The sequence below is a fragment of the Pleurodeles waltl genome, chromosome 1_1 (assembly GCF_031143425.1).
Source record: "Pleurodeles waltl isolate 20211129_DDA chromosome 1_1, aPleWal1.hap1.20221129, whole genome shotgun sequence".
In the NCBI taxonomy this organism is placed as follows: Eukaryota; Metazoa; Chordata; class Amphibia; order Caudata; family Salamandridae; genus Pleurodeles; species Pleurodeles waltl.
The window spans coordinates 837005817-837022390 of NC_090436.1; the positions used below are offsets into that span (position 1 = coordinate 837005817).

Sequence of the window (16574 nt, forward strand, 5' to 3'; positions counted from 1 at the left end):
TGTTACCTTTGTCAATCAGGCCCTTGGTCTGTATATGAAAGCATTGAGTAACTGCAGACATGAAGAATAAACACAGAATCTAGTGTGAAATTATGCACATCAATAAGTAGTTAATAATTTGTTGCACTTTAAAGTAAGTCAGTTTAAAATAATGCACAGGCTCAGAATGTGTAGAAAAATGTTGAGAGGTTCTAATTGTGGAATAAACACCTCAGTGTGCTAAAGCAAACCTATTTATATACATAGCCCCTTTCCACTCATTACTGTTTGTTTTAGAAAAAGACATCAGAAAAAGGAAAAAACAGGTGCTGTTTTTCTTGTGATCACACGGTTTTTCCACTGCTCTCTGAGGACTATTGGGAGCCTTTGATAACATGAAGTTCCCGCACCTCAGCTGAACCCACGAGGTGGGAACTTTGAGGCAAAACTAGAAAGGATTAGGAACTGCACAATTACAATTTAACTACATTTAATTTGGTTCGATAGGAGTCAATAATGAGAGTTTGAATATATTTCAACATTTTATTAAATCATTAGTTCATTAAGTTCTAAATTAGAATATCATTTGGTCTCAATGCCGTTACAGAACAAAGTATAAAGAATGTTCCATAAATCATACTTCCTATTGTAAGCTAATTTCAGAATAGAAAGAAATCATTGGCAAAACTCATAAAGATCTCTTGCCTCGAATGTGAAAGCATAGAGACCCTTATTTTAACATTGGCGGTAAAAACCACCTACCGTCGCGGTGACGGCCTCCACCATACCTCCGCGGCGGCAACCATCCATCCGCCAGATTATGAGCACTACCTGACTTCAGCCACAATAAGGGCGGAAATCTGGCAGTGTTCATACTGGTGGATGGAGTGACCTGGCGCTGCTTACACTAGCACCGCCCCGCCAGTAGAACGCTGCCAGCCGTGTTTTGAGATGCAATTCGGCCTGACGGTTTTCAGCTGGCGGAGCGCTGCTGGCGGTAGCAGTGGCCCTTCCCGTTCCCTGCCGGACGACCTCCTTGCTAAAGGTAAGTAGGGCATCTGACAGGGGAGGGGAGTAGGAAGGTGGGGGGTGTTGTGTGTGTGTCTGAGTGTGTGAGTGCGTATGTGAATGCATGTATGCCAGTGAATGAGTGAATGCATGTATGCCAGTGTACGTGAATGGGTGTATGCGTGGTGCGTGTGGGTGTATGCGTGCCTGTATGCGGAGAGGGGGGTGTGGGGTGAGGGTTGCTGTGACTGTTGTGGGGTGGGGAGTGATGTGTGTGTGTTTATGTGGGGGTGCGGGGTGAATGCGTGTATCTGAGGGGGGTTTGGATGGAGGGGTGTGGGGGCATCAGGTGAGTGTTGGGGGATGGGGAGCCGCCTTACGTGGCAGGGAAGGAATTCCCTATCACCTATAGGGCCTCCTGCCATGGTTTTCGAAAACCATGGTGATAGGCCAGCTCATAATGCCGTCGGCGGTACTCTGTGAGCTGCCAGGTCAGAGATTGACATCTCTGGCCTGGCGGCTCATACCGCCATGACGGTATGAGTGGAGAAGTGGCGGGTTGGATGCAGCCAACCTGCCACACTCATAATGTGACGGTATGTACCGCCAGCCTGTTGGCGGTAATACCGCCACATTAACCCTGACGGTCAAAAGAACACCAGGGTTAAAATGAGGGCCATAATCTCCTAATAGACCTTTTCAAAAAGAGAGATCCGAGAAATTCTGTAGAATCTCTCCCAACTAAATTCAAAGTAGGATAAAAGTCATTCTCATAATGAATCGGAGATGCATCAGCAAAGAGACTAAGTCAGAATGAGTCAGAGTCAGAGTGCCCTCTCTCAAGAAAAGGGTCTCTCTATCTAGTTTCGAGACAGATATTTATACAATTTTAATAAAATACGAGTTGCAAGTCTTAGGTAGATAGCTTTTGGTTTCAGCCAATCAGAGGATGATATCTCCATGGGAACAGGACTGCTTCCGTCAATCTTGCAAGTTTTTGCAAGTTTTAACAAGTACATTTTAAACTCGCAATACATTTGACTGTTTTCTGAAACAATATGAAACCTCCCGATTTCTTCCCAGCACTAGTAGAGTATAAGACAAACACAAGTCAAGGTAAGTGCCATACATTCTGAAATGAAATCCCTCCCTTTCTCACACAGTTTAGTAACAGTGCCTATTCATAAAAAAACAACTTTAAGATTAATCTAACATTGCAGTCGTTTGCATAGGTCAAATGGTTAAGAAGCTAAGTTTTAACACTCTCTGTATTCATTCTGTTGTTACCAAAAGACATTGAGTCATAAAAAGATATACACCCATGACATAGGTAATTCTAGAAAAGGGGAAAGGAAGAGGGAGGGAAAGAAATGAAACATGTTTTTGTCAGCAGTTCAGACTAAATACAGGTCTCTGTACAATCTTCAAATGCAAAGCCACATTTAAATGCAGTGTTTAATCAAAGCCTACAATGGATTTTCATGCAGGGTAATAATAATATTTTTTATTCCTTAAACACTTTGACACTTGTTTAAACTGAAGCTGTAATTAGAGCATTCTAATTTTGAAGCTCAAAACAAATGTATATGTTTGATAGAACAAGTAATGGGACAGACTTGGGGACCCATTTACAGTTTGCTTGTGTAAAAACCTGCTATAAATCATCACAGATATAGAAGTATCCAAAGAGAAGAAACATAATCGCTTTAAGCAAGCCGGGTTCAAAAGTTTTTAGGTGGAATGGAAGCACTAGAAATTGAGATGTCACATTTATTTTTGCTTGCTCATGTATTTTTAACAATAGATTGAGTATTATTTAGTACGTATGCAATGAGTAAAGGGTTGGTTATCTCACCCTTGCTAGAGGGACATCAAGACACATTTGAGGCTATTGAGGGAGAGAAGTTGACGAAATGACAAGCAATGTATCAATGGAGAAATGTGATAGCATCTTTACCCCAATGCTGAAAGTAAGGAGGGCGTCCTAGCAGTAGATGAGATGGTGGAGTAGGAGTATTTGGGGTTGAGGCAAACTAGGGATTCCCGTCCTACACTTAGCCCAAGTACATATGGGTTCCGGGAGACTTGTTTGAGGTGTTCCTTCAGCATGTCGACAACTACAGTGGCTGTGGTATTAAGTGTACAAGATCCTGTATCTTCAGCATGTAGATGGCGCTTTGTAGTGCAACTGAAACGCTTAATCAAGCAGAAAGAAGACAGAGAAAAAACAAGGAATGGAGCCCACTCCAAACCATAAGCAGATTACTTAGGAAAGTAAAAGTTGAATAAGGGATTGTTTCTAGAATCTGGTAGGGGTCTATTGGGTGATCAGTCAGAAAAAGGCAGATGACCTTGAAAAGGTAGTCTATTAGCTTAGTAGTGCTACTGCTGCAAAGCATTCCTCCGCTGAAGATAGGAGCTCTTCACTGCCTCCACCACAAGAATGAGAGTACTTGCCATTCATTTATGCATCTCTAAAATAGCCAGTGGAATCCCACTCCACTTTAACATGGTTATTCAATTCAGATTGTCAAACAAGCTCCCTCTTTAACAGCACTTCAGATGGATTTAAGTAATGAATCAACAGCAATTCTCTGCTCCATGCATGGCTCTAAATTCCAAATGGAGAATATTACACTGCTTCCTAAGGGATATCACAAAAGAACAGATTCTATTGAGTCACATAATAAGGATTACATTTTTTCTAAACAAATTCACTGTGGAGAAGGGTGCTGAAGGCCTAATAGTTTCGTATATCAATGGCTATATTTAAAGTTGAACAGCCACCTCTGTAGCTGCTATCATCCAATTTAGAGGCAGGGCGGTGCTGATCTTCCACGAATGAGGCTGTCAATGACTTGGGCTTCACTACATCTGCATGCCATTCTTCCTTTCCCCCTCCAATCAAAGTGGTGGAAAATGCCACCACATTTAGAGGCTGGGAAGCTGGTGGATGGTTATGGTAAAGCAATGTTAACGACAATCGTGAACGTGGCATACCTCTATTCCTAAAACATAAAGTACAGGGAACCAATAAAGAGACATTACTATCTGTATGACAAGCCCAATAATCTATTATGTTCATAATTTGGACATAAAATGTTCACCCACATTTCGTGGCATACTTTATCATTGGGTTCTATCCACAATTAGGACTGTTTCATCACCTAAGTAGGTTGAATCTAATGAGAGAGCACTCACATACTAGATATGCAGAAGGATCTATGTGTATAAAATTATCTAGTGGAACACCCATATTTAATACAGGAATGCCCATAAAAAGCTTAAAAACATACTGTGGCATGTATTGGAAGCCTAATATTCTTACATCTATCCGTCGAAACATTTCTGTCTTCGGTAAAGCCTATACAGGTCAGTGGCTTTCTTATGGACTTTAGTTATACCTATTACAAGTAATACGCAAACATAACACTCATGTATACCGGCATCAGCTTGATATATTCAAAAGGAACCGGCTATTAGACTTTTCGTTGACGAACGTTTGACTATATGAGGTGTCTCGTACTTACTCATATGGTTCCCGAACTTTTTCCTAAGCTATGGAACTACTTTTGGCTCGTTACCAAGTTCATGAGAGTGTACTCGAGTGTCAGCTGCTCTCTATAACGAAACTATTTCCCCTGGCTCCTTTCTTCAAAAGACCTGCCAGTTACAGTTGTGGACATTTTGTTTCATTTTGATGTTTTTCAAATGTTTTTCAAGTAAAGAAGAATACTAATGGGCTTTACAAACGAAAGGAATCCATTCTTTGTATTTTAGTCATACACAGCATGACACCTTTCTTTCTACATGCAAATTGCTAAGAAAACTTCGACTTAAATGCAACTCCTTTTAACCATGGTTAAAACTGGTGTGTATGATCATGGAAAGGTTTACTTCAGCACACTTAAGCAATGTGTGGTATCAGTGGTACTGGGGTATTACGGGGCTCTGGACAAATCGCTTAATCTCCCCGTGTCTACAATTCAGCGCCTTGAGCCCCTCACAGGTGATTTGCTGCGCTTTACAAGTCCCGGATTAATTTTATTTCTTTATGTAGAATGAAGTCCCGATACCGGATTCCAAATGTGGCACCGTGCATTATAGCAGCACGGAGAAAACATGCCAGGATATCACAAAAACATGCAGTAACTTAGGCCCATATTTATACTTTTTTGTGCCGCATTTGCGTAATTTTTTGACGCAAAAGCGGCGCAGACTCACAAAATATAATTGTATTTTCTAAGTTTGCGCCGCTTTTGCATCAAAAAATGACGCAAACGAGGTGCAAAAAAAGTATAAATATGGGCCTTAGTTCCCCCCCCCCTTTTTATGGGTGAAAGTAACACATGCCCCTCTGGGGGTCAAAGTATTTATGTTTGTTGGGAGTAACCCTTGATTTACCACAGCAGTGGATGAGCTCCTCTGGCCTCAACCTGTAGGTCAACGTGTGGTTACGATCTAATGTAGATTTTCCTAGTATTATGACGGAAAGTCTTAATTTTATTAAAGACACAGAGGCGAGTATTATGCGTTTCTTTTCTTACTTTAATTAAATAGCAGCAGTCAAGAAAACATACTACAATTCCCAGAAGGCCAACAACAACAGCCAATGGGAATGAAAACGTAGTCATAACAGTGTACACCAATCACATGCATAGTAAGGTATTATGACATCACTTGACTGCGACCAGCCCTCTTTTCTTGCGAGAGAGTCAATTAACAGTAAACAATGGAACTATAGAGAACAAAATAAGAATTGCCATAATAAACAACAAGACATCAGAACAAAAGTTCAAAATCCAAGGTAACCAAGCCGGATCCCGGTAGATTAGTCCTGTGGGAAGACCGGCTTTGAACGGAGCCATGGAAGTTTGCAGAGAAGAAATCCAGGCCGAAGGAGGAGACTTAAGTGGCAGATTGAGTGATGGCCAATGGTGCTAGAATAAAGGGTGGGAAAGAAAACAAGGTTAATGAAAGAGGAGGGATAATACTCGCCTTCGTGTCTTTAATAAAATTAAGACTTTCCGTCATAATACTAGGAAAATCTACATTTTATGGCAAGACCGGAGGCTCCTATTATGCGAGTTTAAAGCATATTAGTTATATTCAGAGAAACATTTTCAATAGGTTTACAATAAAAAACTTTGAATACGTTGTCATTAGACCAGTCTGCAGATTTAAGAATGTCTTCTAATCGGGAGCCTGTCCAGAACGCCTTAGAAGCCATTGCCCCTCTGGAAGAGTGAGCCCCAAACATAGAAGTATCTATGCCCGCCAAAGACATCAACCAACGAACCCACCGGGCCAGAGTAGCGGCCGAAACGGGAGAGTGAGGTTTCCTGAATGAAATTAATAATTGGGAATGAGAAGAGGATCTTAAATCTGCAGTCTTTGATTCATACACTTTCAAACATTGTCCCACACATAGTTTGGGATAGTCGGGAAAATAAGGATAAAAAACTGAGGAAAAATTAGTTTTAGTTCGACGAACCACAGTGAACATGACCCCAGAAGGAGTAAACTGACGGTTAGATATATCTAGAGCTCTAACATCTGCAAGACGTTTAATAGAAACAAGACACAATAGCATGGTTAACTTTGCAGATAACATTTTTAGAGAAAGCATGACATTATCAGGCCAAGACAATAGAAATTTCAAAACAATAGAAACATCCCATAATCGACTGTATTTAGGTAAAGGAGGATTAGAAAACTTTACTCCCTTTAGTAAGCGGCAGATCAAAGGATGTTCTCCCACAGGTTTTCCATTCAACAGGGAATGATTGGCCGAAATAGCTGATCTATAAAGGTTGATAGTACGGAAGGCCTTGCCTTTACTGGCTTCGGTTGCTAGAAAATTGAGAATAAAAAACAAATCTGCTGAAAAGGGATGAATTTGTTTTCCCAAACACCAGCTGTTCCAAATAGACCAGGCTGATGAATAAGCCTTTTTTGTACCTGTAATTTGGGATTGCCCGAGACTTTCCATGCCGAGAGGGTGAGCACATTGTCCAATATCAGAGGATGAGAAAGCCCTAGAGGGTTGAGCAATAGGTTCTGGAAGGAAGGAATCAGGACCGGGAAGTCTATTGATAATTCTAAAAGCGCTGGGAACCAAGTTTGAGACTGCCAAAAGGGGGTTATGAGAATTATGGTGGCTAGTTGGCGCCTGAGATGGGCCAGCACCCTGCTGATCATGAGGAAAGGGGGAAATGCATAATTGAGGGAAGGGGACCAGTCCTGTAAGAAAGCATCTGATGCTACAGCTAATGGATCTGGCCGCCAGCTGTAAAATAGAGGAAGCTGGGAATTGAGAAGTGAAGCAAAAAGATCTATTACTAGGGGACCCCATTTGTTTTGAATGAGTTGGAAAATTGAAATATGGAGTTTCCAGTCCCTTGAATCTCGCAGATGACGAGAGTGCCAATCCGCCACTGAATTGAGAGACCCCGGAAGATATTCTGCATGAACCGAAATGTGGTTTAAAAGGCAGAATTCCCAAAACCCCTTGGCTAATTCCGTCAGAGGTTTGGATTTTGTGCCTCCAAGATGATTGATATAGCGGACGGCTGATATGTTGTCCATCCTGAGGAGAATGGCACATCGCACTCTGTTTTTTTGCAAGGCTTCTGATTGCAAAGAAGCCGGCAAGCATCTCTAAACAATTGATATGCATTTTGGACTCCTCTAACGACCATGTGCCTCCAGTTGAGATTGGTCCACATCGGGCCCCCCATCCTGATTGGCTTGCATCTGATTCTAATACTAGATTGGGGGCTGATGCAAAGATAGTCCTTCCGTTCCAAGAATCTAAATGGTCTATCCACCATTGAAGCTCTGTGCGAGAATCGGCGTCTAGTGGAATGATATCTGCGTACGAGAGACCCTTCTTAGGTGACGGATTTTCAACCTCTGAAGGGCCCTGTAATGGTGAGGACCTGGAAATATAGCTTGAATTGAAGATGAGAGTAGACCCACAATTCGTGCTAACGTTCTTAGGGATATCTGAGAACTGCAAAGGACTTGTAGAATTTCCGATTTTATAGTTTTGATCTTTGCTGAAGGGAGTCTGAGGGTGGCCGAAATTGAATCGATTTGAAATCCTAAGAATTCTATAACTTGAGATGGAATTAGAATGGATTTTTCTCTGTTTATGATGAAGCCTAGTTCCGATAGCAGGGAACGCATGAAGGATAGATGAGAGAGAAGGGACTGAGGGGACTGACTCATTATTAAAATATCGTCGAGATAATGATGAGTCTGACGCCTTGCGCCCTGAGAAAAAGCTACCACAGGTTTCATGAGTTTGGTGAAGCACCAGGGGGCTGATGAGAGACCGAAGGGTAGAGAGGTAAAATGAAAAAACTGGTTTAACCACTGAACCTGGAGAAACTTTCTGAAATGAGAATGGATTGGAACAACTAGATACGCATCTTGAAGATCCAGTCGAACCATCCAATCCCGTTGCAGAAGAGTATCTCTGAGATGGACAATAGTTTCCATCTTGAAATGATGGTAAACTACAAAATGGTTGAAATACTTTAGGTTTATCACCGGGCGCATCTTCTTGTTTTTCTTTTGAACCAGAAATATCGAGCTGGTAAAACCTGTTGGATCGGGAAGAATAGGAACAATGGCTTGTTTTTGTAATAGAGATTGCACTTCCGAAGTTATGAGAGAAACCATGTCTGAGGAGAAACGAGGAAGAGGGGGTAACTGCATTTGAATAGGACTTGTGTAAAGTTCCATGGAATAACCCTGAATAGTTTTGAGAATCCACGGGTCTGCCGTGATTTGTGACCACTTTGGAAGGAAAAAACGGAGACGTCCTCCTAAAGGAATGGAAGAAAAAACATGACTTACTTGGTTGGGGAGAGGGTCTGGAGTTCCTGAAGCCTCTGGAGCGGAAACCCCTGCTTCTTTGGGGATAAAACTGTGGTCTATATTCCTGGTAGGATGCGTTATGATAACCTCTGGAACCTTGGTTGTGGTATGCACGGCCGGCAAAGCGGTTCCTTCCTCTGCCAGCCCTTGCAAAAACACGCTGTGAAAACACCTTTTTCATCGATTGTTGAGCCTTGTCCAAAGAAGTAAAGGTTGTCACATACTTGCTTAGCTCTTTGATGAAGGACTCTCCAAACAGAGCACCATCCGTTTGAGAGTTGGATTGGACAGTCGCCAAATTGACTAACTTAGAGTCAAGTTTTAAAAGAAGACCCTTGCGTCTTTCGTGTGTAAGGGCGGAATTCGCATTCCCTAAAAGGCAAAAGGTATGTTGAACCCATAAAGAGAGTTCTTCAGAATCAATGAAGGAACCATCTATTCTGGCCGCTTCCACAATGTCAAAAATACGGGTTAGCGGTCCCATAACATCCAGCAATTTGTCTTGGCAAGAGGCCCACGCTTTATCCACCCCTTTGCGTGGATCCTTGCCTATTTTTGTAAAATATGATAAAAGAGATTGGTCAATAGCGGGAGTAGCGGATAAATTACGGGACAGGGAAGGGCGAGGGCACTCAGATTTCAATTTCGCCCTGGTTTGTTTGTCCAAGGGCCAATTGATTTTAGCAGAAACATATTGTGCCACATGGTCTGCGGGAACCCACTCAGTGGAGTTGGGGTGAAGTATATTGGAAGGGTCAAACTTCGGGAAACCCTCAGGGTCCAGGAGCGTGGAGGTTTGAAGAGAGGACAACTTGGACTTTTTGGGAGGCGGGGGAGAATAAGTATTATCATCTGCGTCATCCGAGACACTGGAAACGTAGTCCAGATCCGACACATCGTCATCCGTATCAGGGGTGGATGAAATCATCAAAGGGGGAATAATATTCTTTGCTTTAGATTTATGTTTTAAATTTAGTTTCCCAATGTCCACATTTTTATACTCCTTGGTGGGAGCCTTTTGAGGAACCGCGTCCTCTGCCACATGTGAGGAAACCTCACTTCTCTTTTGCGCCAATTTTTTCGATTTTTTGGGATTTTTACTAGGGGAAAGGCGCTGACTGCATTTCCCCGCAGCCTGGGCCGACATGGTCCTAGAAATCATATCAGAAAATGAGTGTTCTAGGTTCTTAGAAATTTTTTGTATGGAGGAAGAAACTGCCTGTTGGACAGAGGATTTGATGAAGGCAGAGAGTTCCTGCCTAATATCCTCTACTTCATGTGAGGGGGAATTATTCGCATTCATAGTGATAAAGGAACTGGGCAGAGAGGGGTTAAAATTAGGGAAAACACAGCTACGAGGGAAGCAGAAGGAATAAAAGGCCGGAAACGTCCAGCCGATAATGGGAAAGAAAAAACACTTAATTCCTGAGACGCGAAGAAACCACGCGTCTAAAATAGAATATGAGCCTCAGGGGAGCCGTTCTTGGCCGAGCGCCCGGTATCTCCTCAAGCGCGAGCAGAATAACTGCCGCTTGAGGAAAAGCCGGGTTCCCGGCCAGCGAGCGCGCGGGCGCTGCACGCTAAGCAAAACAGCCGAAATTGCAGCGCGCGAGCCGGGAAGCGATCCGAATAATGCGGCAACCTGCTGTCTATGAAAAACGAGGCAATAACGTTGAACCAACGCGTTATGAAAGCGCAATAAGGAAAACAATGAAAAGTTAACCATAAAGCGTAATAACAATAACCCCACAGCATTACAACAGACAAATATGAGGAGAAAGATAAAAGGGTACTTATCTTGACTGCGAGCAGCAAGAAAAGAGGTCTGGTCGCAGTCAAGTGATGTCATAATACCTTACTATGCATGTGATTGGTGTACACTGTTATGACTACGTTTTCATTCCCATTGGCTGTTGTTGTTGGCCTTCTGGGAATTGTAGTATGTTTTCTTGACTGCTGCTATTTAATTAAAGTAAGAAAAGAAACGCATAATAGGAGCCTCCGGTCTTGCCATAAAATTAATAGACATCGAAGAATATTATGCTAATGTTCTCTCTTTCTCCTTCAGGGTTATGTCAAATATTCAGCGCTGTTTTATGGATACTACAATAATCAAAGGACCATTGGATGGCTACAGTTCAGGATGCCATTAGCATATTTTTTGGTTGGAGTTGGCATATTTGGCTACAGTTTGATAGTTGTCATTAGAACGTAAGTTAAAAAGTTTATTTAAATACGTGTGCTCTCCAAGTAGACGTACACAGTGAGACATTTTGGAATCGTATTGTGTTAAATGTAAGTGTAATACAGTTTGTGACACCGAAATACAAAATGAATGAAAAGGCCCCCGTAAAATACGAATTATTCCAAATACTTTTAACAGAAAAATACAAGGCACGTGTGTTCTTTTTTTATTTAAAGCCAAGTTGTGCGATAATAGAGCTAAAACTGGTAAGGCGAGACTCAGCAAGGCTTTGCACTATTACAATAGTGACGGAAAGTCTTGATAAAGTATTTACTTTGCAGTGCAAAAGTTTTTTTGCCACGGAAACTTCTCTTTAAAGTAGAACAAAAAGTGTTACTTTGGTTGCCGCACTATGTTGTGCTAAACAATAATACATCTGCCACGAGTAGGCACACCATTGACACATGATGTCAGTTTCTTTGCTCTGCTATATGAAATGGGGAATCATTTCCAAAAATATTCTGCAACTGATTTTGCTTATGGTATTAAAACCCAATTTTGTCTGCGCAGTTTCCTCCGGGTAGAACCTGGAGGTATAAAGGGCACCACCAGGTGCATATACTTCCCGATCTTCCACTTTGCACCCAACTGGGAATGAGGCAGCCTGCATTTTTGTACGTTTCAGTGCTGCCATCACTACAATCTTGAGTGTAAAATAGCGTGAGTGTGAGCAGGAACCCAGGAACGAGAGAGAGGATTGCACAGCCCGTTGTGATGGCTGTTAACCTAGTTGTGTGAGTTCTTTGTTGCATTATGTTATGTATTGTTACAGTTAATGTCTGACCACGACTTTCAAAAAACTCACTCCTTATATTCAGCTCAGAAATACTTGTGGGTGATGGTGAGCACCTATGTGATTAACTCAATTGCAATTTTCCCTTAACTATGTCACTTAAATGTAAGTTTAGTCGTGTGACATTCCACTTGCCTCCAGTTCGTGAAATTAGTGTGGGTTGGGGGGAACTCCATGGCACCATTATGGCGAAGGCTCTGTGACTAGCTCTTTGAATCATTCGAGCATATTTACTTTTGTCTACTACCTTGTACGCAGCTCGCAGGTATTGAAGTCGATTTTCATTCACTGAGACCAGTGGTTGAAATGTAATTACAGAAGTGTAGTTACTCACTGGCCAGGAGTATTTGTGCGCTGTTGAGAAGTGTAAGTACCCTCCTATTATAAGTATTGAACCCCAGCTGAGAAGTTCAGGTTCTCTCCCTTTCAAGTGAAAGAAGTCCAGGTACTCAGGGACTGAGGGGGTTATTCTAACTTTGGAGGAGTGTTAATCCGTCCCAAAAGTGACGGTAAAGTGACGGATATACCACCAGCCGTATTACGAGTTCCATAGGATATAATGGACTCGTAATACGGCTGGTGGTAAATCCGTCACTTTTCCGTCACTTTTGGGACGGATTAACACCTCCTCCAAAGTTAGAATAACCCCCTGAGTTATAAAAAAGTGGTGCAGCGCAGCACAGCAAGTCACTTTGCTGCACTGCATCACTTGGAAAGAGCAGGAATGCACAGTATAGAAAGAATATTGCGCATTCCGTTCTTTTCCGCCTGCACTGGCGCACAATGGGCTACCTAGAGCCAGTGCAGGCACCCTTGCACCATGGTCAAGGGGTCTGCGCTGCATGAAGGATTGTTTTTGTGCAGGAAGGACCATCGTCCTGCGCAAAAACAATCCTGTGAGGCTTTTTCCACTTTCTAAGTGTGCTGCATAATGCAGCACACATCGAAAGAGGGAAAAACAAGGAGAAATAAAGATATTTCTCCTTGTTGCTCCTCCCGTGGATAGGCATAAGGATTTGGCACATCCTCAGGTTTACCAGGGTTGGCAAATCTGGGGATGCATCAGTAACCACAGGTGTTGTGTGGGAACATCCATGGAATGCCATCCTTGCGCAGAGTAAGGCAACGCAGCGATTTGCACTGCTTTGTTTTACTCCATATAAACGATGCCATTCAAAACCATGCAAAGTGGCTTTGCGTGGCTTCACAGATATGGTTGCAAGGAATGCGCTGCCCTTGCATCACAAAAAAGTGATGCAATAATGGCTCATAGGGGTCATAAATATGCCCGTTAGTACCTGCGAGTACTAGCTCATTTAAAGCACTGGTTGCAGAATTGTAGGGAAACCTTTACATATTGATCAGCTGCGGATGATGTCCACTTACTGAGTGGCTTTCAAGTGGTGCAGGCGAGTGCCATGGGCCCTAGTGCAAACCAGAAAACTGGGACCCCATACACTGGGTTCATAGCAAGAAAACAGCCACTAATAGGGGTAATGTGGTCCCCTCAAAGCTTGCTCCCTCATGCCTCTGCACTAGCTGAAAGGCCCTGTTGCCACCTCCCCAGCAGCTCTATGGCAAGCCACACCCCTGGTGCTCTATCACATTTAATAATTCAGCTACACATCCATTCAATCAGTGTTATGGTGACTTGCTTTGGAATTCTCTTGTCATTTTACATTTATATATACATCCTGTGGAACAAGATACCATTGTCATACAAATGTTCCTTGGGTATGCGGTTAAAGAAATCTAAGTCAAAGAGGAAAATCATAGTGGATTCCCCCTGATTTTGAATATTACGTCTTGAAGTTAACAATGCTGGTTCTGGGATTATATGATAGTATTATTTAAAGCTTCCCTGAAGAATATGTACGTGCAATATATTAAAATTGGATGACTACAGTTTTCTCACAATAACTAATTCTAAAGATACAGTTATTCTTACAAACGGAATTAGGGTTTAGTATTCTGCAAGATGATCCAATGGATATTTGGAAACTGAGTTAAGTTTTTTCCAGGATTATTCTGTCATACCACAGTGTGTGGTGGATTATTCCGCAAGAATCTCAGGACATTTTTGCTGCAATTTCTTTGATTGTAATATTTCACATTCTGTTCAGAGCAAGAAAAGGCAACAGATTTACATTTGTCTGTCATTACAGTGAAGCATTAATAAAGGTAATTGGTATTTTGGGTAGTCCAAATACATTTGTTTTCAATAAATGCTGGTTCATCCATTTGTAAGTGAACCATTTTGTGATGAGATGTAGTTGAGGGAAAGAATGCATGGTTGTTGATGCCTGCTGCATGAGGTGTCCTTTGTGAATGAGTGAGTAATGTTTTTGAGCCCTTGTAGACAACATTAACATGGTCGGTAGCTGGATGATCTAGAGTGGCCTGAAATAAACATTTTCTAAAATTGCAGTTTCGATCTGAACCCTCACTACCTAGTTTCTGATTTTAGACACTGCCCTTTGTGCTCCAGCTTGCTTAAAACAGAGAGGGTATGTATATGTGTGGGACAGTGGACTATTAGTTGAGGTGGATGGGAGTCCACTCCAAGTAATAATATCAATACCTTGTTAGGTCTAGTAAAGGCTTCTGTAATTTAAACCTAAGTGCAAACCCTGTTAGGTATGACAACACGAGCCGACAGGCTCACCTCAGTGAAATGTATGAAGTATTTAGAAGTATCAAAACAGTTAAAAAGTCGAAAACACAACACAATAAAAGTCCCACTTCAATCTATGAAGACAAAGAATAATTTAATGAACACAATGACACTAAAATGTCAAAAATGCATTAAGGGGAACCTGAGATATACATTTGTAAATTAAAAAAAAATATATAGTCAAAAAGCTTTAAGCACCAATCATCGTCATTTGGCTGTTCTTGACCCGGACATGGGAAAGATGTAATGATGACTGTGATGGAGCGTGGGTTGGATACAATAAACAAGTGTGACCCATCGTAAATTGTACCTATGGACTTAGGGCCTGATTTAGATTTTGGCGGATGGGCTATGCCATCACAACGGTGACGGATAGCCCGTCTGCTGAAATATAAATCCCATTATATCCTATGGTATCTATATTTCAGAGGATGGGCTACTATTGTGATAGAGTAACCTGTCAGCTTAAATCTAAATCAGGCCCTTAGTCTCTGAAATGGAAATTAAAAATCTTCAATGAAGCAAGCAGTGGCTGAGTGGTGCTCCACAAGACCATATATCCTTCAGATGAGGTTCCGGTGAAGTTGTTGACTTTTTGCGAGAAAGATCTGAGCCAGAGTAGTTCAAAATTCATGCTCAAGGATGATCCCTACTGACCCATTTGGTTCCCTCACCTGAACGTAGACCAGGATTTAGTGACTTTTTTTGGAGCTTGGATTCCTCCAGTGGGGCAAGGCTGAAAGCTGTGGCCCAGAAGGCTCCACAAGGCCAGATACGCTATTCGCTGTTTGTGAAATCCCACTGAAACAGATTTGCTGTTGCAGAGAAGCTAGGAGCAGGAGCAGCCTGAATGTTTGGCCAAATGGCAATGCACCTTAATTGGATTGACTTGACAGCTTTGTCCAGGTCCTCTAGAGGTCTTCGGAGCTAAAAAGTTTTTAAATCCAAGGTTTTTTTCTGATGTTAGGAGTAGTACATTATGACACAGAAAGGGCCCTAAAACCTCAGGAACAACACTTGATTGTCAAACTCACTACAGCAGAAGTCATCAGAGTTATCCTGGGCTGGTCCAGTTGGAACTGGTCAACTGGGCCCTTGAGGAAAAGGGCTTCTTGCAGCTTGTAATTTTCCTGTAGCTTAGCAGAAGGTTAGTATTGACCCTTGTAGTCCGTTTCTTTGTCCTATGTAGAAGTGTGAGCAGCTCCTGTCTTTCATGTCTCCTCAGAAGTCTCACCATAAGGGGCAGTCATTCTTCTGTCTTCCACAGGTACAGCAGTGTTCTGAAGAGGATGCACAGGGTGCCACATTTACGTCTGGCATGAACTTGTTTGGTGGATGTTATTCCTGGCTCATCCCTAACCAATCGGGAAAAAAGTCCCAGGGGTAGCCCTACCGACGTTTGCAGAAGTTCCTATGTGCCTTACTTTAAACTTTGACCCCTGGTGCAGAGTCTGTGTGCCAGAGGTGTGATCAGGGAAATGAGCAACCCCTGCTCTATTGTCACTTCAGACTAGTTCTGGGGCAACTCATCTCCCACTGGAATTGGTGCCTGCTTGAATGGGGGAACATAGAAGGGCCCTGCCCAGCTGTCAGCTAATATTTGCCTGTAGCAGGGTAGGCTGCTTTGAGGTTAAACATGTTTCTGGGAATAGCCCAGATGATCAACTTACCAGACGAAGAGAAACACATCCCCATGCCCTAGGCCTTTGTACTTCTCTGAGAGCAGTTTTCAAACCTCATCAAGGAGGCTATTCATCAAACCTCCTCAAGGAGGAGCTGCAAGTGACAGTTGGAGCTCAGGCAAATGGGTCTCCAGGGGCAGGGGTAAGGTAACTTTCTAAAAGTACCTTTTTCCAAGCTATTCATTAGAAATACGACTTCCCAGGTGAATTGGGTTTGCAACAACTATTTTAGAAATTCCAAGAATTACATTTATAGCAGTTTCATAGCCAGAGATAACATTATTAAATATAATATTGTTTCCCAAT

General features: G+C 42.3%; 1 protein-coding gene across 1 annotated transcript in view; it reads left to right on the top strand.

Annotated features, from left to right (window-relative positions):
* LOC138301836 (transmembrane channel-like protein 2-A) overlaps positions 1–16574 on the top strand; it is a 536847-nt gene that overhangs the window by 252296 nt on the left and 267977 nt on the right. The window contains exon 10 of the mRNA XM_069242355.1: positions 10943–11085. Within this exon, the coding sequence (XP_069098456.1) occupies positions 10943–11085 (143 nt within the window). The remainder of the gene's footprint in view (positions 1–10942; positions 11086–16574) is intronic.